Source organism: Erpetoichthys calabaricus, chromosome 9 (genome assembly GCF_900747795.2).
Source record: "Erpetoichthys calabaricus chromosome 9, fErpCal1.3, whole genome shotgun sequence".
Classification (NCBI taxonomy): Eukaryota; Metazoa; Chordata; class Cladistia; order Polypteriformes; family Polypteridae; genus Erpetoichthys; species Erpetoichthys calabaricus.
The window spans coordinates 89,594,760-89,622,442 of NC_041402.2; the positions used below are offsets into that span (position 1 = coordinate 89,594,760).

Below are 27,683 nucleotides of genomic sequence, written 5' to 3' on the forward strand. Positions count from 1 at the left end.
AGGGAAAATACTAATAAAATTAACTACTAATGCACTAACTGGAACAGTGAAACTTATCAATTTTACAGATGTTTATTTATCATTACATTTATGTATTTTAATATAGATTCATTGGACTGTAAAGTTAATTTTTCTGTTACTTTTCCTTTATACAAGATTATATAGTCAAATTGCTGATTTTTATTTGGCAGTTTTGCATTAGTTTATAAGAATAAGAGTGTGCTGGTCATTGTAGAATTTAACCATTTACCCTTTTAAATGGTATTATACTCATTGCTAAGGTTCAGCTCTTAAAAACCTATGATCCTGGTCTGTGCTAAATTGTTGCATACAGTTTTTAGTACCTTTTGAAGGGCCTTTTCCTTACTGCACACAATACTAATTTTGCTGTCCTATCCTGAGACATATTTGGCTGTATTTAACCATACTGTAAAAAATTACAGTAGCATTTATCAGTTTTAAAAAGTATGTATTGAGATAAATGGGTTTAAGAAGTAATGCAAAAACTTACAGTAGCATCTAAAATTACAGTATTTTGTTTTATGTCTTATGTTAAGTTGTTTATCTTTCTGGTCTCTATTCAGGCTTTGTATCATGGTAAATTTATAGACACAGGATTTACTTTACCCTTTTACAAGCGTATGTTGAACAGAAAGCCAACACTGAAAGACCTGGAATCAATTGACCTGGAGTTTTATAATTCTATCATGTGGGTTAAGTAAGTAGCCAGTATTTTCCTATCCTTTTAATAATTCTCATTTATTAATTCGAAAAACTGCTAAGCATATGTTTTGTAGCCAGTAACGACAGTGCACAAGAAGGGTTCCGTGTTTCTCTATTAAAAATTAAACCCCTTGGAAATGTAATAGTGGCTGATAAAATCAGATATCTTAAGATTGTGTTATTTTAAGTTGTAAATTTACAGTAAAGTCAATAAATAAATACATTAAAATAAAAAGAACATTATTATCCTATTTTCCTCAGGGACAACAATCTAGAAGAGTGTGGAGTTGAACTTTATTTTGCCCAAGACATGGAAATACTTGGAAAAGTGACCACCCATGAGCTGAAAGCAGATGGTGAAAATATCTTGGTGACTGAGGAGAACAAAGAAGAATATATCAGGTATCTGGTAATACTGTTTTCATGTTGTATGTACGCGTAGTTTAATTTAGTAATAAAGGAAGTAAATAATATCAGTGATTATCATATCAAGAACTACCTTATATGTAAAAAAAAAAATAATAATAATAATAATGGGTGACTTAGAATTTTTCCTTACCATGTTTAATGGTCATGATTAACAGGGAGTAAGTTTTTATTATGATTAATACATTTTTTATTTTATCAGTTGATTGGATAAAACTTTACACACTTTTTCTTTTTATTAATTTTTCAGTTACATTTTTATTTATTCTTGTTGGCTGAAATCATAAAAAAAAACTCAGATCTTTGTACCTTGCAAATGTTAGTGTAACATAAGTTCTCTGATTTCTATGTTTGTGCCAGCAGTGTGTTGTAAATAATTAATGTAAAGAAATTTCAAGCGTTTTTTTGAATTGTAATTCTTATTCCCTACTTAAGTATGATAGGCAGCTTTGTGATCACAGTTTGTTGGTTTCATTGACTTAATAAAACTCTTAACATAATTAAGATTTATTATTGTGTTATTGTCATAATATACTTTAATTTTTTGCTTATACATCTCATCACCTGAGGCCAAACTCAGAACAGCTTTTCTAGAGCTATATAACCAATGTAATAAGTAGCTCAATGTTTTACTTATTATTGTCAAGGGACTGTGAGGTATTGAAATGTAAGATGATGCATGATGCTGCTGCTGACCATCTGCATTACGCAGAAGAAAAGAACTTCAACACAGTCTATAAGGAGAACATCTGGTAATTTAGGACAGATTAGAATTAATGGTCAGGTATCAGTAAATAAAAATTAAGAATATAGAACCTAAACATATTTTATGTTGAAGAAAATTAACATTTGATTTATAGATTACTCACAGACTGGAGATTTACTCGAGGAGTTGAAGAACAGACAAAGGCTTTTCTTGATGGATTCAATGAGGTTGTTCCCCTTGAATGGCTGAGATACTTTGATGAAAAAGAGTTAGAGGTAATAGTTTTCAAATATGTTTTATAATAATGATGACCAATGCTATTTTTTTTTTTAGTAAATTACAAACTATTTGTTCAGAAATCTTGCTTTTATTATGTTTATTATTCTCTGGTTTGCTTTTAGTATGTAATTCTTATAAGGACTTGTAAGTAGATACATGTTTTGAATGTAGGTTAAGTTGCTTCTTTCATAAAATATAGTGATTAAATCAGTTTTAGTGTTTTTAAAGCCTATTTATATTTAATAGATTACTCATCTCTATTTACATTGTTTTAAGTATTTAAATATTTTTTCTGTCTATTTTATATTCACTTTAAAAATCCAGCAGTTGGTAATAATAATTAGTATAATTCAATTTATGCAATATTTAGAAATCTCCAGTTAGTTAAGCACCTTATAATGGTCTATTGTGAAATACTTAGCTGTCTCTAGTAAAGCTGGACATAAATGTTGGTTAAGCTTTTTTTGGACGTACGCCTAGGGCATTGCTACTAAATTGCAAGTTTGTTCATTTTAAATTTCCAAAATATTAACTAGATTGATTTTCATTTTAATCAGGCCTAGAGTTACATCAGCTTTAATTAAACATAATTGTATTTGAGTTAATAACAAATATTAACTAATCTTTAAAGGTTATTTCCTCTTTCCATCCACTTACTAAATCTGCTTAATGCAATTTCATATGATGGATGGTACAGCCAGTTAGACATTTTCTAAACCACTTTGTCCTGAACAGGGTTATGTAGGGGGCGGGTTTCTTGCTGATCTGATCTAGCCAGCATAGGGCGCAAGGCAGGAACAAACCCTGAATAGGGCGCCAGTCCACTGCAGGGTGAACACAGACACACGCACACACATCATCCACATACTAGGGCTAATTTAGTATCACCAATTCACCTAACTTGCATGTTTTTGGACTGTGGGAGGAAACTGGAGCACCCGAAGGAAACCCATGCAGACACAAAAGGAGAACATGAAAACTCCACACGGTTAGGACCCAGAATGCAAATTTGGATGCTGCACCATGCCACAGTGATTTATATCTTGCGTAAGTTATTAGTTGGCCGATACTGGACAAGCAAAAAAAGGGATTGGGGTAGTACGCAACTCAATGGAAGTAATTTTGAACATGATCACAGTAATTTGACTGCATTTTGCTTATCTGAGCTATTCAATCATGCCCATCAGTTAAATAACGCATATTGCCAAAAACAGAGAAAAAATGTTTCTTTTCTATAGCTTGTTTCTTCATCGTCTAACAAAAATCCCAGGAAAATGGCTGCAAATCCAAAAATAAAACCCTTTTATTACAGAAAATGCCTAAGATGAGTGACATAATTGTTGTTCTTGATGCAGTGCTTAGAAAAATAAATGGTTGCCAAGAAAAAAAAAACACAGGAACTGATTAATTTCCTTTAGAACTTGAGCATCTCCATTTTGGGTTAAAGCACTCTGAAGAAATGGAAAGTGTTCCTTAAAGTATAAAAGATACCCTTATGATACAGCTTCAAAAATGTGCATGGAAGCAGTAAGTAAAATGTTTGAGAACCTGAGGTTCAGCATATCGTTGTTAACACATATAGAACCTGTAATGTTTATTCATTTTTCACAAGTACAATTACTCATATTGCAGGTCAAGCTGTTAAATAATTACCTGACATATATCTAGCAAGAGATCACCCAGAGAATAATCCTGAAAAAACTGGTTAGGTTCTGTATTGACTGTACTGCATTTGATTTACAAGCATAATCATAATGCCATTTTAATTTATTTTCATCACTTCTTTTGTGGTCACCTCACAAAGCTATTGGTGCACATATGTTTTAGAAACAAAAATAAATAATAACCTTTTTCTAAATGATGATGATTATAAGATACTTCTTCTTATCATAAATTAAAAATGTAACTAAATTGCTTTCACTGCATTTTTATAGGGTAGCCATAAGCCAGTCCTCATTAGTTGTGTTTTGCAAAAACATATTGCACCATAGTTGGCTACAAAATTGTCTACTTAGTTTCCTGGACTTAACTTTAGTATCAGAGGACAGGGATCCTGCTTCAATATTTTGTATAGAAACTTTTTAATGGACTTGTCTTTGTTTCCCTTGAGTGTAGCACAATGTTACATCTTACTTGTGCAGCACAGGTTGTTGTTTTCTTCACAACACAACAAGTTTATGCTTCATAATTTCCACCTTAATAAAATGATAGTGTCTGTGTGTCCACCCTGTTACTGTATCTCTGTCATTCCAACAGATGGTGCATCACAGACACTTGTACTAATACAATTCATTGCATATGTCATTCCAACAGATGGTGCATCACAGATCTTAACACTTGCCTTTGGAAATCCCATACCAAGTGACATATAACAGAGACAGATGGTACTTCACAAGCATTTGTACAAAGCATTTACTACAGATGCTTGTGATGTGCCAGCTGTTGGATTGATGCCTTCAATGTATTTTATTACTACATGTATTACAAAATAAATTCTAATAGATGGTGCAATGCAAACATTAATACTGAAGTCTATATTGATTGCATAGATTTCAAACCATCTTAGCCAGGTAGCACAGCTAATTTTTTAATAACTTAGAAGTTTAGGGGACAAATATTAAAATTTTCATACTGTAGAATTTCTTATGACCACAAGAAAAGATGCACCACTACTGATGTGTATCAAAACATAGTGTTCACATGCTGTTAATTTTTGGATGCTGCACTACACTAACATAATGTCAGGGTCCTTGTACTAGTTGAATGGTGGGAGAATGTTTAATGCTGTTGTCTCAAATATGCAACATACACATGGGCCTGACCCAACACAGATTCACACTGGAGGCACACATATAAAATAAATAAATAGTTTAATTTTCTTCAGCTGGAGGGCACCAATACAGCAATACCAAACACTCTCTCTGCAACACCACTCCTCCCAGGTAACCTTGTCCTCCTCCACTCGACTCTGGCCGCTGAGTGGTGGTTTCTGGCCCCTTTTATTAGGCACCCGGAAGTGCTCCATGTGTTTGGTTGCCGACATCCGGCTGCACTTGCGGGTGTGGCGAATATGCTGCCCAGACGGGCTGAGGAGTCCCAGCTGCAGCACCCCCTGGTGGTGCCTGCGGAACCCAACAGGGCTGCACAAAACTCCAACTCCCATGAAGCCGTTGGGGAGTCCGAGGCACTGCTGCAACCCAGGGAGGCTGCCATCTAACATCCAGGGGGAGATACTGGGTTTCCCATCCTTGCTGCCATGGAAGATATTGTGCAGGGGAGTCCTGGCTGCCTGCCACTATATATATATATATATATATATATATATATATATATATATACAGTGGGTACGGAAAGTACTCAGACCCCCTTCAATTTTTCACTCTTTGTCATATTGCAGCCATTTGCTAAAATCATTTAAATTAATTTTTTCCCTCATTAATGTACACACAGCACCCCATATTGACAGACAAAAAAAAGAATTTTAGAAATTGTTGCAGATTTATTAAAAAAGAAAAACTGAAATATCACATGGTCCTAAGTATTCAGACCCTTTGCTCAGTATTTAGTAGAAGCACCCTTTTGAGCTAATACAGCCATGAGTCTTCTTGGGAAAGATGCAACAAGTTTTTCACACCTGGATTTGGGGATCCTCTGCCATTCCTCCTTGCAGATCCTCTCCAGTTCTGTCAGGTTGGATGGTAAACGTTGGTGGACAGCCATTTTTAGGTCTCTCCAGAGATGCTCAATTGGGTTTAAGTCAGGGCTCTGGCTGGGCCATTCAAGAACAGTCACAGAGTTGTTGTGAAGCCACTCCTTCGTTATTTTAGCTGTGCGCTTAGGGTCATTGTCTTGTTGGAAGGTAAACCTTCGGCCCAGTCTGAGGTCCTTAGCACTCTGGAGAAGGTTTTTGTCCAGGATATCCCTGTACTTGGCCGCATTCATCTTTCCCTCGATTGCAACCAGTCGTCCTGTCCCTGCAGCTGAAAAACACCACCACAGCATGATGCTGCCACCGCCATGCTTCACTGTGGGGACTGTATTGGACAAGTGATGAGCAGTGCCTGGTTGTCTCCACACATACCGCTTAGAATTAAGGCCAAAAAGTTCTATCTTGGTCTCATCAGACCAGAGAATCTTATTTCTCACCATCTCAGAGTCCTTCAGGTGTCTTTTAGCAAACTCCATGCGGGCTGTCATGTGTCTTGTATGTGTGGAGACAACCAGGCACTGCTCATCACTTGTCCAATACAGTCCCCACAGTGAAGCATGACGGTGGCAGCATCATGCTGTGGGGGTGTTTTTCAGCTGCAGGGACAGGACGACTGGTTGCAATCGAGGGAAAGATTAATGCGGCCAAGTACAGGGATATCCTGGATAAAAACCTTCTCCAGAGTGCTAAGGACCTCAGACTGGGCCGAAGGTTTACCTTCCAACAAGACAATGACCCTAAGCACACAGCTAAAATAACGAAGGAGTGGCTTCACAACAACTCTGACTGTTCTTGAATGGCCCAGCCAGAGCCCTGACTTCAACCCAATTGAGCATCTCTGGAGAGACCTAAAAATGGCTGTCCACCAACGTTTACCATCCAACCTGACAGAACTGGAGAGGATCTGAAAGGAGGAATGGCAGAGGATCCCCAAATCCAGGTGTGAAAAACTTGTTGCATCTTTCCCAAGAAGACTCATGGCTGTATTAGCTCAAAAGGGTGCTTCTACTAAATACTGAGCAAAGGGTCTGAATACTTAGGACCATGTGATATTTCAGTTTTTCTTTTTTAATAAATCTGCAACAATTTCAAAAATTCTTTTTTTTGTCTGTCAATATGGGGTGCTGTGTGTACATTAATGAGGGAAAAAAATTAATTTAAATGATTTTAGCAAATGGCTGCAATATGACAAAGAGTGAAGAATTGAAGGGGGTCTGAATACTTTCCATACCCACTGTATATATATATATATATATATATATATATATATATATATATATATATATAATATTTCTGCTAAATCCAAGAAGTGTGGAGTGATCATTACTGTAAGATGTAAAAACTGCAGGATAAAACACTCATCTTAGTGATTCATTGTTCCCTTTCTAGATTTCATTATATTTCCTAGTCACTTGACTCCTTAGTTTGGAATGCTTTGCTCACAACTGCTGCCCTTCACAATCATAAAAGTGTTCACTCTCAGTTTTATGCTGCTTTCCTTGTATGCCATTTCCTGGAAGTTGATTCCTTTTTGCCTTTGAATTCTTAATTTTGCAAAAAAACTGTCAATTTAAGGGTATTTCTCCTTCAATTTATTGTGTTGATCATCCAGCAATCATGTGGATGGCTATAAAGGGTGCTATTTGTGATTTTTCAATTGGCTTCACCAGCAGCTTCATTCAGCAATTTCTTTTTTCTATGTGCCATACAGTGTGTTTGATCTGGCATATAAGTTAATCATTACATTCTTGACATCTGAACAAAATTCCGTGTTTCTTCTAAGAGCTAAATTCAAGATCCAGTACTCACAATACATGTCCAGAGCCAAGACTAGTGATTTGTTAGTGCTTAGATATGCAGAGTTGTGATAAATCAGGGCTACTTATCAATAATCATTTGGAAATCTATATAATATTTTTTAATTCTGAGTTATTTCCTGAAAAAAAAAATCTTTCCCCCTGAACGTAATATTTTTATAAAAGAACAATTCCTCATTAAGATTACTATAAATGAGATCTCCATCAGCATAGTCATTTTAAATATTTGCATCTTTTGAACCTCACCCCTTGCAAAGTTTATGCAATAGCATTGATAGCTGATCTTTACTTCCATGTTTGCTCATTAAACCCCTTGATACCTTTCTACATATATGTTTTGAGTACTCCTCTGTTCTTGTGTTTCCTTTATTTGTTCATCACTTTCTGCCTCTCTGTCTTTTATATTCCTCTTTTATTTCATGTCTTTCCCCTCTTGGATCACTCATCTTTTCCTGTAATTCATATTTAGCAAAAGGTAGTCTCCTTTGAACAATTGCTAATAAATAAACACTGGCCTGTTGCTGGAAATTTCCTAGTTTTCTTTACCTTTACGTATGTCAAACCTGAATCTTTAATTTAGTCCTACTTGAATCAGCAGTCTTCCAGCTCTTAACTTGGTGATGGTTCTATTTTCTCATTCTTTTTATTTGTATCTCAAGGTTGCAGGCATGTGGTAGCACACTTTCCTGTATTTGTATGAGAATGTTTGGTTTTAAATCTTTTTTCCTAACCTCTGTCTGTCTACAAGGTTTTTGGGGGCAGAATGGGAAGAATTTTCAGTTTTTTCTATTTTGTCTATTTCACTCGGAACTGGAGGCTGTGACCTAATTTTGTATTATTTTGTAATTTGGCATACAAAGGACCAGAGCTTGTAAGGTTTTCACACTACACCAGATAAGTAAGATAATCCAACCACAAAATGAATAAAATAGAATGTAGAATAGTTTTTTATTCATCTACTAAGGTTTGCCTTGATTGAAGCCAAAATCCATATTTTTTACTTCTATGAAGTATAATGACAAAGAATCTCCGTATAACAAATACAGTCTATAATATTATATTTGTGTGTTAGCTTATCACTTACATTATCCAGCTGGCATATAAAACATACTTTTCTGTACATTTTTATACACTACTGGACTCATTCAGTAATCAAAAAGCTCAAAGTTAAACAGCTCTGAAACATTTCCACATCACATCTGACATAGACAATGTACTCATTGATCAGTACCTTTAAGTTAGCTGAGCTTATAATTTTTGTGTCCGTGTGCATGTGTGTGTGTCAGTGTGTGTGTGTGTGTATATATAATATAATATATATATTAATATATATATATATATATATATACATACATACATACATACATACATACATACATACATACATACATACATACATATATAGTATATATATAATATAGTATATATATATATATATATTATTGTATATATATTATGTATGTATATATATGTATGTATAGATATATATATATATATAGGTATATATATATGTATATATATATGTAATGTATATATATATTATATATGTATTGTATATATATATGTATGTATATATATATGTATGTATATATATATATGTATGTATATATATATATGTATGTATATATATATATAGTATGTATATATATATATGTATGATATATATATGTATATATGTTATATGTATATGTATATATATATATATATATGTATGTATATTATATAATATATATTATGTATATGTATATGTATATGTATATATAATATATGTATATGTATATGTATATATATAATATATATTATATATATGTATATATATATATTATATATATTATATTATATATATATATGTATGTATATTATATATATATATAATATATATATATATTATATATATATATATATGTATTATGTATATGTATATATATATGTATATATGTATATGTATATATATATATATATATGTATATATGTGTATATATATATATATGTATATGTGTATATATATATATATATATATATATGTGTGTGTAAGCTAGGCGATACTGATACTAAAATCCAGTCCATTTTTTCAAGCACGCTTTTTATGGGTAGAAATAAATAAAAAATTTTGTATCATTGTCTGTGAAGTACACTATATAGTTGATACTGTTAGCTATACAGATTAATGATTCTTTTAAAGAATGTATTAAAATAATTAAGAGACACTGTTGTCTTTTTATTAACAGTTGATGCTTTGTGGAATGCAGGAGATAGATCTGAGTGACTGGCAGAAGAATACAATTTACCGACATTATACTAAAAACAGCAAGCAGATCCAGTGGTTTTGGCAGGTGATTGATGATTCCTGATTTTCTTGAAATGTATATCTTATTTTTATGCATATGAATTTCTTTTTCTCTCCTTGCACATTTTTTAATTCCTCTTTTTCTTTCCTGTAGGTGGTTAAAGAGATGGACAATGAAAAAAGAATTCGTTTGCTCCAGTTTGTAACAGGAACCTGTCGGCTGCCTGTAGGTGGTTTTACTGAGCTGATAGGTAAGATCAGAAGTATGTGTATATTAATAATAGTGTAATTAAAAGAGTTCAATTTGCATATAATTTTCTGGGAAATTGATTATATAATTGATATTCTCAACTATATAGATTATTATGATTCTTTTTTATGAATATGCTAACTGAAAACATTTTAAATTCACTAGTTAGTATGAAACATTTAAATGTAATAGTATATGTTGATAGTTTATGAAGAATTTGTTTAGCTGTTTTTTTCTTTTTTTGTGAGTTGATTAGTTAGGTTTTATTTCTCCTGAAACTGGTTACATGACATTGTTTGTAAAATGTGTTGCTTTATTAAAGGTCTCTTAGTGTTAAAATGCAACTTTAGCAATTACCCACTGTAATGCTCATATTTATCAGATGAGCCAGAGAAAGCATGTTTTCCTCTTTGGGTTAGTGGCACATTTGGAGCTTGGAATTGTTATGTTTCTGAATTGCTTACACAAAGATGTGAATCAACATCTATGTGGTTTTTTAGCTGATTCAGCACATCATGTGAGCTGTGTTTTGTTTTGTTTTTTTTGTTCCAATGTGCTGCTAGATGTCCGTGGTCTATAGTATCTCCTATGAAATCTTTTCCTTCGGTTAATTCGATTATGAAATTCAATCATGTTTGAAATCTGTTTTAATTTATGACATTTGACTGCAAACAGTTTAAAATGAAACGCAAATTAGTCTGTGTAATGAATTAAATTACTGTAAATTACACAACCCTGTATAGTACATTGAGGTGACATCTTGCTTTATTGGCTGTATTTAATTTTATTTCTTACCTTTATTTTATAATTGTATATCTGTTTCAAGTCATAATCAATACCATATACTTAATTTCATTTTTTCTTTTGGCTATTGTACAACCCCAATTTCGAAAAATTTGGGACGCTGTGTAAAATGTAAAAAAAAAATAGAATGCATATTTTATTCACAATAGAACGTAGAAAACATATCAAATGTTTAAACTCTGAAAATGTACCATTTTAAGAAAAGAATAAGGTAATTTTTAAATTGATGGCAGCAACATGTCTCAAAATAGTTGGGACAGTGCCATTTTTACCACTGTATAACATCCCCTCTTCTTTTAACAACAGTCCTTAAATGTCTGGGAACTCAGGAGACCAGCTGCTGGACTTTTGGAGCAGAATGTTGTCCCATTTTTGTCTGATATAGTGTTCTAGCTGCTCAACTGTCCTTGGTCTTCTTTGTCTTATTTTTCGTTTCACGATGCGCCAAATGTTTTCAATTGGTGAAAGGTCAGGACTGCAGGCAGGCCAGTTCAACACCCAGACTCTTCAACTACAAAGCCATGCTGTCGGAATAGATGCAGTATGCTGTTTAGCATTGTCTTGCTGAAATATGCAAGAACTTAACTGAAAAAGAAGTCTGAATTGGAGCATATGTTGCTCTAAAATCTATATATATACCTTTCAGTGTTGATGCTTTCCTTTCCAGATGTGCAAGCTGCCAATTCCATAGGCACTAATGCACCCCCATTCCATCAGAGATGCGATTTTTGATGATAAGCCGGATTGTCCCTCTCCTCTTTAGTCCAGAGGATGAGGTGTCCATGTTTTCCAAAAAGAATTTCAAATTTTGATTCATCTGACCACAGATGTTTTCCACTTTGCCTCAGTCCATTTTAAGTGAGCTTTGGCCCAGAGAAGATGGCAGTGTTTCTGTATCATGTTCACATATGGCTTCTTTATTGTATGACACCTTTAATCTGCATTTGTGGATGGCACTATGAACTGGGTTTACAGATAATGATTTCTGGAAGTGTTCCTGAGCCTATGCAGTGATTTCCATGTTAGAACTATGTCTGTTTTTGAATGCAGTGCCGCTCGAGGGCCTGAAGATCACATGGCATCCAATATTGATTTTTAGCCTTGTCCCTTGTGCACAGAGATTTCTCTAGATTCTTGGAATCTTTTGATGATGTAATGTAGATAATGAGATATTCAAAGTCTTCGCTATTTTATGTTGAGGAACATTACTCTGAAATTGTCCCACACATTGTAGATGCAGTTTTTTTGCAGATTGGTGAATCTCTGCCCAGCTTTAATTCTTTCAGACTCTGCCTCTCTAAGATGTTCTTTTTATATCCAATCATGATACAGACCTGTTACCAATGACCCTAAATATTCCTCCAGCTGTTTCTTTTTAGTACCACTTACTTTTCCAGCCTTTTTTTGCCCTGTCCCAACTTTTATGAGATGTGTTGCTGCCATCAATTTCAAAATGAGTTAATATTTTTCATTAATAGTAAAATTTCTCACTTTCAACATTTGATAAGTTTTCTGCGTTCTATTGTGAATAAAGTATGGGTTTGTGATATTTTTAAATAATTGCATTCTGTTTTTATTTAAATGTTACACCACGTCCCTACTTTTTTGGAATTGGGCTTTTATTCTGTCTCACAACACCTTGCAAGTGCAGCTTATTTTACATAATAACACTGAAATCAGACCATACTGCTCAAAATCTACTTGTTTACTTGAACTTTTGGCCTAAACAGTACTGATAATGTGACCTTCAATCATTTTTCAAATCTTCCAAGCCTTGCTATATTCTTACTTAAAAAACTAAACCTACTTTGAGACATCATCCACAACGAGTATCAATATATTATTCTGCAACTTCATAGATAATGGCCCCATCAAGTCACACATTTATGAATAAAACAGGGATATTTATATCAAGTGAAATTAACCATGAAAAGTATGAAACTGTACTTCTGAGCTCACTCAGGGAGTCACTATAAACTTCCTGCTTGGTCTTGTAGCTAGGAAGGCTAGGGGAAATGAATCTAGAGCCAATGACACACTGCAGATTAGTTGTAGCTGATTTTTTGGAGAAAGTCTTAGTTATTTGCATTGCAAAACAATCTGGTTTTTATTGCGGTTTCACTATTGGTTATGACAGTAGCTGTTTTTCAACTTTCTTCTTTTTTCTTTCAAATATGGTACTGTTTACAAGTGATCAGACATAAGTCCCAGAAATAAGAATGCAATACAGTAAACATTCCTTAAGGTGTGCCACTGCCAGTCAGTGTCTCCTTTACAATTAAAAGACAAGAAATGCAGATGGCAAAACAGATATTCATCCAGTAATGCAGTGTGATGGCTCTACAGATTGATCAACGTCATTCATCCCCTTATCCTTAGATGTTCCTGTGTGCTTTATCACCTTTCTATCTTTAAGCATTCTTTCTTTTCCTCTGTACATGCATTCTGCTGCTGTAATATACAAAATATATTTCTAAATTAATACTTTCCTTTTTTTGTGGTAGCCATCTTTTTTCTGTATCACTGAGGAGGCCAAAACAAGATATTACTGGGTTGTTTTAAATGTCAGATTGTTTAGTTCTTTTGATGGATGACGTGATTCTGGTTTTTCAGTGGTTATCAGATGCCCTTGTTAAGAGGATGTTATAGGCTTACTCATGTTACAATAAACATAATATAATATAAGGTTAAAAGCAGTATTTATGATGCTAAGCTATATCTCATTGGCTGTGTTCGTGCCTGATTTGCAGCTGTCTTAAACCCTCACTTTTTTGCAGCATGCTTTATTTTTTAAATCAATCACAACTGCAAAATATCTTCTCACACCAAACTTAGCTCAAGATGGAGTTATAATTATTGTTGACCTTTTTCTTTGCAACCTCAAGGAATCTGTTGTTAGCATGATGCTAATGCAGTCTGAACAAATACGCGTATGTGTTATTCCCCTTCTGTTCCATAGGCCTTCTTAGAATCCACACATGGCTTCCATCCATCCATCCATTGTCCAACCCGCTGAATCCGAACACAGGGTCACGGGGGTCTGCCGGAGCCAATCCCAGCCAACACAGGGCACAAGGCAGGAAACAATCCTGGGCAGGGTGCCAACCCACCGCAGGACACACACAAACACACTCACACACCAAGCACACACTAGGGCCAATGTAGAATCGCCAATCCACCTAACCGGCATGTCTTTGGACTGTGGGAGGAAACCGGAGTGCCCGGAGGAAACCCACACAGACACGGGGAGAACATGCAAACTCCACGCAGGGAGGACCCGGGAAGCGAACCCGGGTCCCCAGGTCTCCCAACTGCGAGGCAGCAGCACTACCCACTGCGCCACCGTGCCCACATGGCTTCCTGCATTGAATAAAATTTGGCAGCTGCAATGTCAAAAAGAAAAAAAAAAAAAACAGCTCATTTTTGACCACAATTGAACTAGTAAAAAAGAAGTGCTAAAATCACCCAATTCTTGCATTTTACTGCGGGTAACTAATGAAAACCCATAGGTACCCATATTAATGCAGAGACTCTAATGTAGAATAACATTTTTTGCTTTCATTAGTGAAGTAGAATCTGTTATTGTTTTTAAATAATTTCCGTCTTGGCTTTGTAGTCTGTTTTTAATTGCATCTTTTTAGCCTTATATAGCTGAAATCCATGTTATACAAGTTCTACCTTTTTATGTTTTAACTATCATTTTCCTATTTTCTCTTGTGTTTCCTGCAGTTTTACTTTCTTATTACTTGATTTTTTTTTCTTTTTTACAATCTTACAGTATTATATAATTTAATTTTAAAAGACATAATATAATTATTGTGTCAGAATTTATGGGTATGAATTATAACATGGTTCAAGCTAAAACAATTAACTGACTTTTTTCAGGGAGCAACGGACCTCAGAAATTCTGTATTGATAAAGTAGGGAAAGAGACATGGTTACCGAGAAGTCATACTTGGTAAGCTTTATGTAATGTGATACCACAATTTTCTGTATTCTTCTTTTATTATTCTCCTTTTGGCAATGTTAGTATATTCGCTGCTAAGCTGGAAATGCTTGCTCGTTGATGAGTAATCGTGTTCTATTCCTGTTCTACATAAAGCGAGTCTGTTACAATATAAGCCACAAATTGCTGATGTTCCCTCTTCAAAAACAACATCTGTGTGCCAATCTGTGCTTTATAGCCAAGACATCTGTAAGACAGGCTGATGACGCTAGCTGCAACAATGGCTGGATCAGACTGTGTTTCATTGCACTAATAGATGATTGTTTCAGTAGGCATATGAGGGAAGGTCTTTAAAAATTGAATGTAATAATTTTTATAAGATTTAGTTGTGTTTCATTTTGTAAATGATTTTTTTTGGTAGTAACACTGAAACAGGTTAAGATACAGAATTAAGTTTGCTTTTAGCGAATGTGGATCAGAAAAAACACACCAGTAAATATTCATGTAATGACATATGTATCTATGCTAGGACAGTAATAGCTGTGTATGTTGACAGAAAAGTGCAATATTAATGGTAGGCTGAGAAAATTGTACTTTTTGTTTTATATTTTTTAACGTGAGTATAATAATGGTGTTTAAAGTCTGTGTGAGAGATTTTTGCATAGTGCAAACCAGTGTGGTGTTTGGAAGTAATATGAAGAAAGCTTTAAGTTTACAGAGAAAATTATGACATATTTTCTCCAAATGTAAATAATATTTTTCTTCACTTAAAAACAATCAAATTTGGTTTTAAAAGCATTGTTACTTTTATGTATTTTTTTTATTCTTTAGTTTCAATCGATTGGATCTACCTCCCTACAAAAGTTTTGAACAGCTAAAAGAAAAACTGCTTTATGCCATTGAGGAGACAGAAGGTTTTGGCCAGGAGTGAAGCACTGCTCAACTGCTATCAGATGTACTGTAAATTGAACTGAGGAAAATGTGCAACGTTTTTTTGAAACAGGAGGATTGCCACATTAGAATTTTACATATCTCATATCCTGGCTCTTCAGTGTAAGGACAAAATAAAAGTCAGTGCTGGAATGAAACAGTAGGCCTCATTTGTGTAGTCAGTGTGTTGCATATGTATTTTCAATTTTAAGGAAAATACATATTTCTGGGGCCACTTAGTTCAACCAGTGCCATTCCCATTATCACCTGGTATCAGATAAAATTATATACTATAAGTCCTGGTATGAAAATGTAAACACTGCAGCATTTCAATTATATTTTTAATTCCCATATTCCATTCAAGTATATTTTCTTGTTTAGGAAATTATTGTGTGAACATTTGAATTACATATTTATGCTGAAAAGGCCTTGTTGCCATATTCATTTAGTGATAATAAATAGCACTATTTAACACAGAATAATAAACAAGCACTTTAAACATATTTTTAACTTCTTTATAATTTCATTTTATATTAAATTAATTACATATGTAACTGTCATCTGATTATGATGTGTGCTACTAAATGGCAGTAATGTACTTGGATAGTACTGTATGCCTTTGATTTGAAATTTGCTTCTGGAAAACTATTTATATTTTGCTCCTTTTTCATGAGGTCTTTCTACTCTGTTTAGATATTTTGGATTCAGATTTTAAAACATTATAGATGCTTTCAGTTAATTATTCAAGGGATGCTTGTTTATTAAAAAAGAGCTTTATATGCTAGTACTGTACCTTTACACTTGCAACCATTGTTACTGACATTAATCAAAGTATAGGTAAGAAGGTACAACTTAATGTTGTCCACTTTTGTTATGTTTTTAAAAGGTATGAAATTTGCTTAAGTTGAAATAATGTTAACATTCCATAAGAATGATTAAGTTTTTATTTCACATTGTTTAAAGTGTATCAGGCATGAAAATAATGAAAAACTTAAATTCATCTCCACATGTCATGAATTTCTATAGTTAGAGTGTTAATCCGAGGTTTAATTTCATTGTTATTCATTACTAAGCTAAATTAGTTTTAGCTGGCCTCTTTTATGTTGATCTTCGCTTGATGCAAGGAAAATTTCACTGAACAAAAAAATTCACCATATGTATTATATCAGTTATTTAATATAAAGTGATTTTATAACTAACTCTTCCAAAAATAGAATTTACCCTAAATTCCAATGATGAATGAGGAAACCTAAAACTGTGATAGGAACAAAATAATGTTAAATAGTGTTTACAACATATTTTAATAAAAGCAGCAGCTAAGATTGGTTTGATATAATAAAACAAAAAAAAATCTTAATTATTTTTTAGGTCTGTGTATTATTCACATACAAAACAGTGCATAAATAATTTGACATTAGTGTGAGCAATTGAATGAGCTTCACTAATGCTGGCCAAGTCATTATGACATATCTTAAACTGTGATAAATGGGAATTATATTACAAATAATAATTAATATGTTGCAAATTTAAGATCTTGAAGGTTATATGATCTTGCTATCATGTGATTGTTAAGAAAATGCATTAATGAAGGCCTAATCATAACTAGTCCATGATTTCACTCATCACTCACTAACAGCCATTTCTATTGCCAGGATTCAGTGCCTCCATACACACTCCCACCATTAATAAGATTTCATCAGCCAAAAATATATACAGAAAAAAGCGTTATTACTTATTCAGCTTAGTGCCTTTTAGAAAAGCAATTTGAAAGTGATTATTCTGCTCTGTTTTTATGTTCTTATCTATAAAGATATATAATAGTATAAAAGGATGTAAAGTGCAAATGGATTCTTTTAATACATCTTTATACATCTAAAGTTCAAATTATTAACACACTTTGGCACTGTACACTTTATACCAAACCTCACAAAAGCCATTTTTTTGTAATAAATGCACAAATGTAATCTTCAAAACAAATATTACAAATTTTAAAAGAGAGAGCCATGACTGTTAAAGTAAATTGAAATAATTGTACACATCCTAAGAGAGAACTACAACACCTGAGAGCAACAGATTTTTCATTATTTAATCTACTAAAAATATAAAATACATCTTAAACTGTTGCTTAGAATAAATGCAAGACATCATCTGTTATAATTGCAGACACTTTCAATAGCCCTCTTTAGCAAATTCCTCTTAATAGTCCTTTTATTAAATTACAAAGAATACAGTATAGTAGCTGCCAGTTGCCTTTCACAGGATGGCTCTTAAATCATATTATCTCCATCACAGATCTGATGAACTTAAATCATTAATTATATTTCAATAGGCAGCAGCAGTGGTTTTTCTTTATATGAAAACATTTAACTACTATCACCTGTACATATTGTAGTGTAGTACAAGTCAAGCTCAGAATTGTACTTTTTTAAAACTGAGTCATTAATTAATTTTCCATCTTGAAATAATGGTTTACTTCACTATTTTCTCTTTCTTATATTTTCTTACTGGAAACATAAAATGTGATTGAATTGAAAAATTAAACTAATGTCTGTCAACTCTATATTGATTTATTACATGTAAGTGAAACAACATGAGGATAATGGTTATTGTAATTAATTTACTAAATCCCTTACTCCAATGTGACTAACAATAAAAAAACTATATACTGTATCTGCAACATCTTCGTAGTCTGCAAGGCTGTGCAAAGCTATAATCCCAGTAAGAACATATATGTCATGTTTATTTTACTTATAGCACTGACCATTCCTAACATAAATGGGTTATGAAATATTAGTTCCCCTGAGTCGCATCAACAGTGAGCACCAAACATCAGATCTTTAAGACCACAAGTTATTTTGCTAGCTTTTCAGACTGAGAAATAATAACTCACCAGAGGCTGATGAAAATTGCCCTGTACCCTGATTAAAGATCTTATCATTTTGCATGGCAGCATGCTTTTCAAAGTCCACACAAACCTGTATTTGTAAGCAAACAGCAAGAAACAAACAAGGAGTGAAGCAGTGAGTGAGATTAACCTCTTGTTAATTTGTAGAATGTATAAATATAGCATAAAATTTTTACAAGGTACAGATTTTACATAATTAAAACTAGGTTTTTAGTCAGCACAGCACAAGGAAGAACAGTCTGGAAGCAATATGCTATAGCTAATTACAAAAGGCCACCCCACCCTATATTTTGTAAAATTGGTCATTTAAAGAGCAATAAGCTCCCTAGTGATGTCACTCGAGAGCCACCCTTCCTGACTCAAAATGTGCCGACTGAGAAGTACCCAAAACAGAATACTTTGACTCTGTAGCTCATTTGAACTTTTCAAAAGATGTTTTTTAATAGCTGCATGTGAACAAGGCTGTCTGTAAGAGTCTGTTTTTAAAGACTATACTAAGAAAAAGATTTGTTTTATTTATTTTTTATAGAACGGTTGTAGTAACTTATTAGGGCACAAATTGCTCCTTGAAATGATAGGTTTTACATAAGCAAAAAAATATTCCAGGACAGAAACATTACATACATCATAACAGCTGGATGTGACGTCACAAAGTTAATGGATCTAAAATTCACCATGTATAAATCCCCTACTAAAATTCGCCTCTGCTAGCCTCTTCTATCTGCTGAGGCTATTTGTTTATTTTTAAAAGCTTTAAATAATGTTCAAAATGGCATCTCCTGGCAAGTGCCATTTTCCTGCTTTGTTGGTTACTGAATATTTTTACCCTATACAACTTTTTAGTGGAAACCAGTCACGCGTAAAACATATGCTTAACTTTTTCTCCTGAAAGGCATTTCTAAATAAAATAGAGCGAGCATACTGTAACTATTATACATCTTTTTTGGTACAGAGTGCAATAAAATTATTCTGAATCAATGACAGAAAATTGCAGCCTTATGTTAGTAGCTGAGTGTGGTCAGTTGAAGTTAATATCTCGTACAGAGTTGGTTACTGGTAGGAAAATCTGGGGAGAAAAATAAATGCATTTAATTGCTGGCCTTGTAAAATGGACAAAGTATCATATGTAGATATTAAACAGTATATTTAAATTAGTGAGCTACAATTTTTAAATACAGGAATACAGGATACTCAAAAGAAATGTTATGTGGAAGGCAGATACTCTAAAAATTTACTACTGAAATACTATGTATAAATCACATAAGGACAAAGCATTGTATCCTATTTCTTTAAAAAGCTGCACTTTGACTTAAAGTAATAATAAATATCTGAGCAAATTCACATATGTGCAAAATCAACCTAGTTTGAAGAAATCTCCCTGACTATTTCAGATGACTGGAATGGTCAGGAAGTGGTAATAGTATGGTGGAATGTAGCAGATCTGTATTCATCCCATTACTAAGTTTGATAAGTTATCATTAATCACATAAAATTGCTCCTGGAAGCTTGGTTTGTTTTTCCATAGGGCTCGTGGGATAAGCAGCAGGAGATGTGGACTGTGTCAGCACTGAGCTGTGGAATAATTGTCCTTTGACGAAGCCAGTGATTTACAACTGGGTGTAATTGAGGCTCGTACGCATATCACAATGAAAACAGAAGTTCTGATCCCAACTGGACTGCCTTTACATTACTGAAATTTTATTGTTTTTGGGGTCAAGAGGTCTTTTAAGTACAATTTGAAACTGCTCTGAGTGTTTCTGGTCTTAAGCAATAGACAGTAACGTTAAACAACATTCTAAGATACTGCCTTACATTTTTGACTAATAATGCATTGTACTGGAAAACTTCACATTGTATCTTTGTATTTAGGTTATCTGTGTTTATTTACTCCTGAAAGGTAATAAATACAATTTATAATATTATGAGAGAGTTCTTAAAGAAATACAAGAAAAATTAAAGAAATGTAGAAATATATGGCCCGCCATTCATCCATCTTCCAAATCCACTTATTTCATTACAGGCTTGCAGTGCACTGGAACGTATCCCAGCAGTATTTGGTGTAAGACTGGATCCAAGCATGGCCTTGCTGCAAAGTGCATTGCAGGTATATAAGATAAAAAAGATAAAGTCTAGTTGGTGTAGAATCGGAACTTATTTCACTTAACGGTGTATAAATGAAATATTTTCGAGTTAATGATACATTTTTTTCTTATCTGTGAAATTTAGTGATGAAAGAAAATATTTTTGAAATTGCATGTTTAGGCTTCTATGGGATTTTTAAATGAAAATGAGGCATGTATAACAAATGTAATGATCATTATTGATCAATAAATATACCAGCATCTTGTCTTTATACACTAAATGCATATGTGAAGTAATAAAATCAATGCAAAAAATGTGCCTTATTTGTAGTCTTTCTTAAGTAGTACTGTGTGTAACAACTGTGTAGAATTACTTGTGGTGCTTCAGTTACTAGACATTAAAACTAAATTATAGTTACAATACAAAGAGCCCTTGTAAGATCTCTTCTAAAACCATTTAAAGCAAACCTAGTAATATCTATCTTTACATCTTATTTTTGAAACTGCTTATGTCATTTTAGTTCCAGCCTGTCCTAGCAGAATGAGGTGCTAGTTACAAACCAACACCAGCACATTGAACGTGTTTCTACACTGCTCAAAAAAAATTAAGGGAACACAAATCACATAGTGGATCTCAATGAATGAAATATTCAAGTGGAAAACCTTTACTGAGTCATACTGTGTGATTTATTGAGAACAAAACGATGCAGCAACGGTCAATGGAAACCAAAATCACCAGCCCTCAAAAATTGAAATCAAAGGCTGATCCAACTTGCAAGAATTTCATCTTGGCATCTCATAATGTGACTCAGTAGTGTGTATGGTCACCATGTGCCTGTATGCACTCCAGAAAATGTCTGGGCATAATCCAGATGACATAGCAGATGGTGTCCTGAGGGATCTCCTCCCAGACCTGGATCAGGGCATCACTGTGCTCTTGGACAGATTTTGGCACTACTTGGTGGTGTTGGATGCACCAATGTATAACGCCCCAGGGGTTCTCAGTTGGATTCAGGTCTGGGGATTGTACGGGCCAGTCAATGGCATCAATATCTTCATCATGCAGAAACTGCCTACACACTCTGCCCACAATGGACCAGGTATTGTCCTGCACCAGGAGGAACCCAGGGCCCAATGCACCAACATTGGGTCTGACAATGGCTCTGAAGATTTCATCCCAATGCCTAACAGCAGTCAAGAGTGCCATTGCCTAGCATGTGGAGGTCTGTGCGACCCTCCAAGGATATACCTCCTCAGACCATCACTTACCCACCACCAAACTGGTTATACTGGATGACCATGCAGGCTGCAAAATGTTCACCATGGCGTCTCCAGGCTCATTCATGTCTGTCATATGTACTCAGAGAACAGGGTGCCAATGACAGAGCTGCCAATTGTGTATTCTTTGGTGAATGTCAATCGAGCTGCAAGGTGATGGGCTGTGAGCACAGGTCCTACTAGAGGACGTTGGGCCCTCATACCACCCTCATGGTGTGTGTTTCTGACAGTTTGGTCAGAAACATGCACTCCAGTAGCCAGCTGGAGGTCATTTTATAGGGCTTTGTCAGTGCTACTCCTGTTAGTCCTCACACAAAGGAGTAGATACCAGTCCTGCTGCTGGATTGATGCTGTTCTATGGCACTGTCCAGCTCTCCTCGTGTAATGGCCCATGTCCTAGTATCTCTTTGAGACTGCTGGGAGACACAACAAACCTTCTTGCAATGGCAGTTATGGATGTGCCACCTTGGAGGAGCTGGAGTACCTGTGCAACCTGAATCGGCTGCTGGTGCCAGCTCATGCTACCAGGAGTGACAAGGACACTAGCAAAATGCAAAACTAGAGAAGAGTCAGTCAGAAGGGATAAGGAGAGAACAATTGTCTGTGGCCACCATCATCTCTACTAGAAAACAGAGACCAACATTTAAAAGAGGGAGGACTATTATGAATGAGTAAAACCAAGTCAGACTGATTACATTTACCTTTTAGTAATTTCAAATAATAATAAGAATAATAATTCTTTGCCTTTATACAGTATAGCGCTTTTCTCACTACTCAAAGCACTTGGCAATTGCAGGTTAAGGGCCTTGCTTAAGGGCCCAACAGAGTCCCTTTTGGCATTTACGGGATTTGAACTGGCAACCTTCCGATTGCCAGTGCAGATCCCTAGCATCTTTCAAGCAGAATAGTGGTAATTGAGGGCCGGTACTGCTAGCTCAAGGAAAATGCAGAGTCCCATGCATGATGAAAAGTCCCACACTTCAAAAAGCTTCAAAAGAGACACAAAAAAAACGCTTGGGCTTTCCCTAACCTACCCAGAATAGACTTCACCTCAGGCAACTTGATCGAAAAGTCTTCTGGCCTACACAGACATTAAAGGCGTTTTGGCTTTGAAAGTTCTAAATATGCTTTTAAGGTCCCAAAATATATTAGACACATCTCAAGGAAGAGAAACCAGGATAAAACTCTGGCTTAAAGAGACAGATTTCACTAAAAGAATCTTTATAAGTGAGGGTGTCTATTCACAATAGAAAATAGAACAAAAGAAACCTAAAAAAAAAAAAAGAGCAAAAAGGAATTGCCTGGAAAGCATTTCAAGTGAACAAGTCTCAGAGCATGATCCAAAGCCAAAAAAAAAAAAACAATAAATCCCAAGTAAATAAAAATGCAATACCCTACAAAAGACTCCTGTAAACTATCAACTTCCTGAGATCCTCTTCCCTGACTCTTATGCCAAGCATAAATTGTGTGATTTTTCAGAGTGATTTTAAGCCCGATTTGCAGTTGCCAAGAGATTTTCTGGGTTGTCCCAAATTTCATCTTCATTGACGGTTGTTTCGCTTGCAGTATGAGAGAGTTTGTCATGACTGATTGCATTTTATGATTGAGCTGTGGTATGATTGGAAGAATTTCTGTCATGTCAGAAATTACAGTCGGTTGTCTTGTACGTGCGCTCTGACACAACATGATTTTCTGATGCTACAATCAAATTTCACGAAATTCATTGTGCATCAACCTCAGTACACTGTACATTAGATACTGCTGATGCCATGCTCATTTTCACATTTTTGATTTCTTATAGCAACACACATGCAACTAAGTGGCTAAAGCATCTTGGGGAATGTTTACTGGAAGATCCTTAAACAAACACACATAACGATAAATTACATAGATTATGTGTCTCCAATTATCTCTGTAAAACAGACAGACTGTATTTTCAATGCTTTGCCTATCTGTGTTTCCAGTTATGCCTTTTTCTGTCATTTGATCTTTCAGAGCGCAGTACAGCAAGAACCAGAAGCTCAACTCTTCTCTTTCTTGACATTTAGAGAAACCTGTGGCCATATTGTTTTTGTTTTTTTAATGGTTGAAGTTTTATTGCAAAATGTCAAAAGGGTAAAAGTGTATGTCAGAGCCGTGTACACATATAGTCCGAGCACTACATCATGGCATATCGATCAGATAGGACATTCTTGTAAAGTTTGAGCATATATATGACTGGTTACTTTATTGTGCAGAACGAATAGTGGTTCAGTGTATGTCCGGCATTAAACAGCCAGAGAGAGGTCTCAGGAGTGGCCACATCAGGGTGGCCCCACCGCTTGAGGGTATCACCCACAGGACATGAAGAAGAGACTCACATATAAAGCCATAGTATGCAATTCGTCTTCTTTCGGCTGCTCCTGTTAGTGGTTGCCACAGTGGATCATCTTCTTCTATATCTTCCTGTCCTCTGCATCTTGTTCTGTTACACCCATCACCTGCATGTCCTCTCTCACCACATCTGTAAACCTTTACTTAGGCCTTCCTCTTTTCCTCTTCCCTGGCAGCTCTATCCTTAGCATCCTTCTCCCAATATACCCAGCATCTCTCCTCTGCACATGTCCAAACCAACGCAATCTCGCCTCTCTGACTTTGTCTCCCAACCGTCCAACTTGAGGTGACCCTCTAATGTACTCATTTCTAATCCTATCCATCCTCGTCACACCCAATGCAAATCTTAGCATCTTTAACTCTGCCACCTCCAGCTCTGTCTCCTGCTTTCTGGTCAGTGCCACCGTCTCCAACCAATATAACATAGCTGGTCTCACTACCATCCTGTAGACCTTCCCTTTCACTCTTGCTGACATAGTATGCAATTAATGAAAAAATAAAAACAACAGTAATAACTTGAAGACAAGAAAAATAATAATTCAAATTAAACAAAAACCACAATAAAACACAAAAGAAATGTAACCCAGAGAGTAAACCCTGGCGAAAACATAACAGGACCTAGGTTTGGTTCCTAGGCTGATTGTTGAAAGTGAAGGGTGCAGATTCTCCGTGTGTCTACATAGAGTTTGGTTTAATAGGCAACTTTTAACATGTTCCAGTATGTACCTTGTGATGATGATCAACAATCGAACTCCGTAGTCAGATTGAACTAACAGCTGCAGTGTTCTGATTGCTCAAGTGGTACCTTTGGAAGAAGTCCAATATTTCGATCAAAACAAGAATATGTCTCTTCCATACTCTGATCATGCCAATTTTCTTGTATGGAGCAGAGACGTGGACTCTGCTGCGTTCTGATTTGAACAAGCTAAAGGTCTTCCAAATGCGAAGCTTGAGGCAAATACTGGGTATGACCCTCTGTAATCGCTGCCAAAATGCGATCATTCGGACCCAGTGCGATAACCAACCTCCAATTGAAGAAGTGATCATAAAGCGCAGACTGCAATGGTTTGGCCACGTCTGCGGAATGAACATCACCTGGCTGGCATACAACCTTATATGGTGAGAGCAACCTGCCTCTTGGAAAGTTCAACGAACTGCACCAAAGAAAACGTGGCTCAAATATATCGAAGAAGTCCTAAAGGACTGGTGACTGACCATTGACACAGCCCGAAACATCATCACTGATCACCAAAGATGGAAGTGTATCATGAGTGAAGCGCAGAATCAAGTGGCACCTACAGCAGCATATTGGCTGAGAGGACCCTAAGACTAAGACTACCTTGTGATGATCTGCCATTCTGCTCAGGGTTTGTTTAGCCAAAATGAGCCTAAGATAGACTCGACTTCCCCCTGACTCTGTATTGGATATTGTAAGTTCAGATAATAAATGAATGACAGCTTCACACACTTGAAGAAAGTGCCTCTACTGAACAGTATGGCTCTTGCATTGTTTATTCAATAATTCAGAGTTTACATTGTTTTTGTATTGATTTTATGCATGTCAATTCCCTGAATTATATTGCTAGTATTTACTCTCCTTATATTTTTAATTGCCATATCATCAGTTAAGCCATCATGTAAGTTATTAGTGATACAGTTCAAGATGCATTAGATGTTTGTAATAGCACAAGTACAAAAAATTCAAATAACTGGAATGCACAACTAAGAACAAAAGTAAGAATTTTCCCATCTTTCTGTTACACAATTAGGGTTTTAAAGCTCATTATGAGACTGAAATGAAGATGTGAATTTGCATATTGAGACTGAGGATTTTATTAAATAATATTACAATCCGGGCGGCACGGTGGCGCAGTGGTAGCGCTGCTGCCTCGTAGTTCGGAGACCTGGGTTCGCTTCCTGGGTCCTCCCTGCGTGGAGTTTGCATGTTCTCCCTGTGTCTGCGTGGGTTTCCTCCTACAGTCCAAAGACATGCAGGTTAGGTGGATTGGCGATTCTAAATTGGCCCTAGTGTGTGCTTGGTGTGTGGGTGTGTTTGTGTGTGTCCTGCGGTGGTTTGGCACCCTGCCTGGGTTTGGTTCCTGCCCTGTGTTGGCTGGGATTGGCTCCAGTGACCCTGTAGTTCAGATTCAGCGGGTTGGAAAATGGATGGATATTACAATCCATTTTTGAACCATTTTAATTGCAGGGAGCCAAGGCCCACCCTGGCAGCATCAGGCACCAGCCAGCATTCAACACTGGATACCACTTCATCAAAGGGCACCCCATGGTCAAATTCGCTGAGAAAAAATATATATAAAAAAAAAAAAAACTTTTTAAAAACCACACTTATATTAAGTTAAAAAGTGTACTAAAAAGTAGAAAATAAGCACTTTTGCTAAGATTTTAAGAAGTGTTTTTTTGAATGTTGATTGATGAATAGCACCCACATTTATATTTTATGAGTGATGTATGAGAGATTTATTTTCTACTTTTTAGTACACTTTTTAACTTAATATAAGTGTGGTTTTTAAAAAGTATTTTTTTATATATACAGTATATTATTTCAACTTTTTAGTCTTGGGTTTGTTCTAGTATAATTTTGTGATCAATATTTTAACACTTTCTTTAATATTTCTATCCATTACTAGCGCCAACTATTGGTGAAATCTTGAACTATTCTTCATATGAAAATTTCATTTCTTAATTAACATGGATTAATTGATCAATTAGTGAAACTGATTATTGATTCATGTATTGTCATCAGAAATAAGTAAGTGTGCAAAATTTCAAGTCATTTGGACAATAGGAAGTGGGTTACAAGATTTGTACCTGACAACAAACAAGTGAAGTTAAAATAAGCGTGGTAATAATAATAATAATAATAATAATAATAGATTGGAGTTGTCAGTTAGTTAACCTGACACACGGATTGATGGAAGGTAAGAGGAAACTATAATACCTGAAGACATCCTTTATCCATGGAAGACAACCACTTAAACTGTTGGCCAACAAGACAGAGTAGGAATCGAATTCACATCTCTGGACCTGTAAAACTGAATTGATGTCCCTTCTAAAATCATGCATTATTTTATACTTTAGTGGTTACAGTTTATTACTTTTGTTTTGAGTAAGTGTAGACTTATTCATTTGTGTGCCTGTGATGGATTGA

General features: G+C 35.1%; 1 protein-coding gene across 1 annotated transcript in view; it reads left to right on the top strand.

Moving 5' to 3' along the window:
* Positions 1–21,165, top strand: part of wwp2 (WW domain containing E3 ubiquitin protein ligase 2) — a 174,071-nt gene extending 152,906 nt beyond the window's left edge. The window contains exons 16-22 of the mRNA XM_028809863.2: positions 585–718; positions 985–1,125; positions 2,010–2,130; positions 9,889–9,993; positions 10,102–10,198; positions 14,887–14,959; positions 15,779–21,165. Of these exons, the coding sequence (XP_028665696.1) occupies positions 585–718; positions 985–1,125; positions 2,010–2,130; positions 9,889–9,993; positions 10,102–10,198; positions 14,887–14,959; positions 15,779–15,878 (771 nt within the window). The 3' untranslated portion in view covers positions 15,879–21,165. The remainder of the gene's footprint in view (positions 1–584; positions 719–984; positions 1,126–2,009; positions 2,131–9,888; positions 9,994–10,101; positions 10,199–14,886; positions 14,960–15,778) is intronic.
* The last annotated feature ends 6,518 nt before the right edge of the window (positions 21,166–27,683 follow it).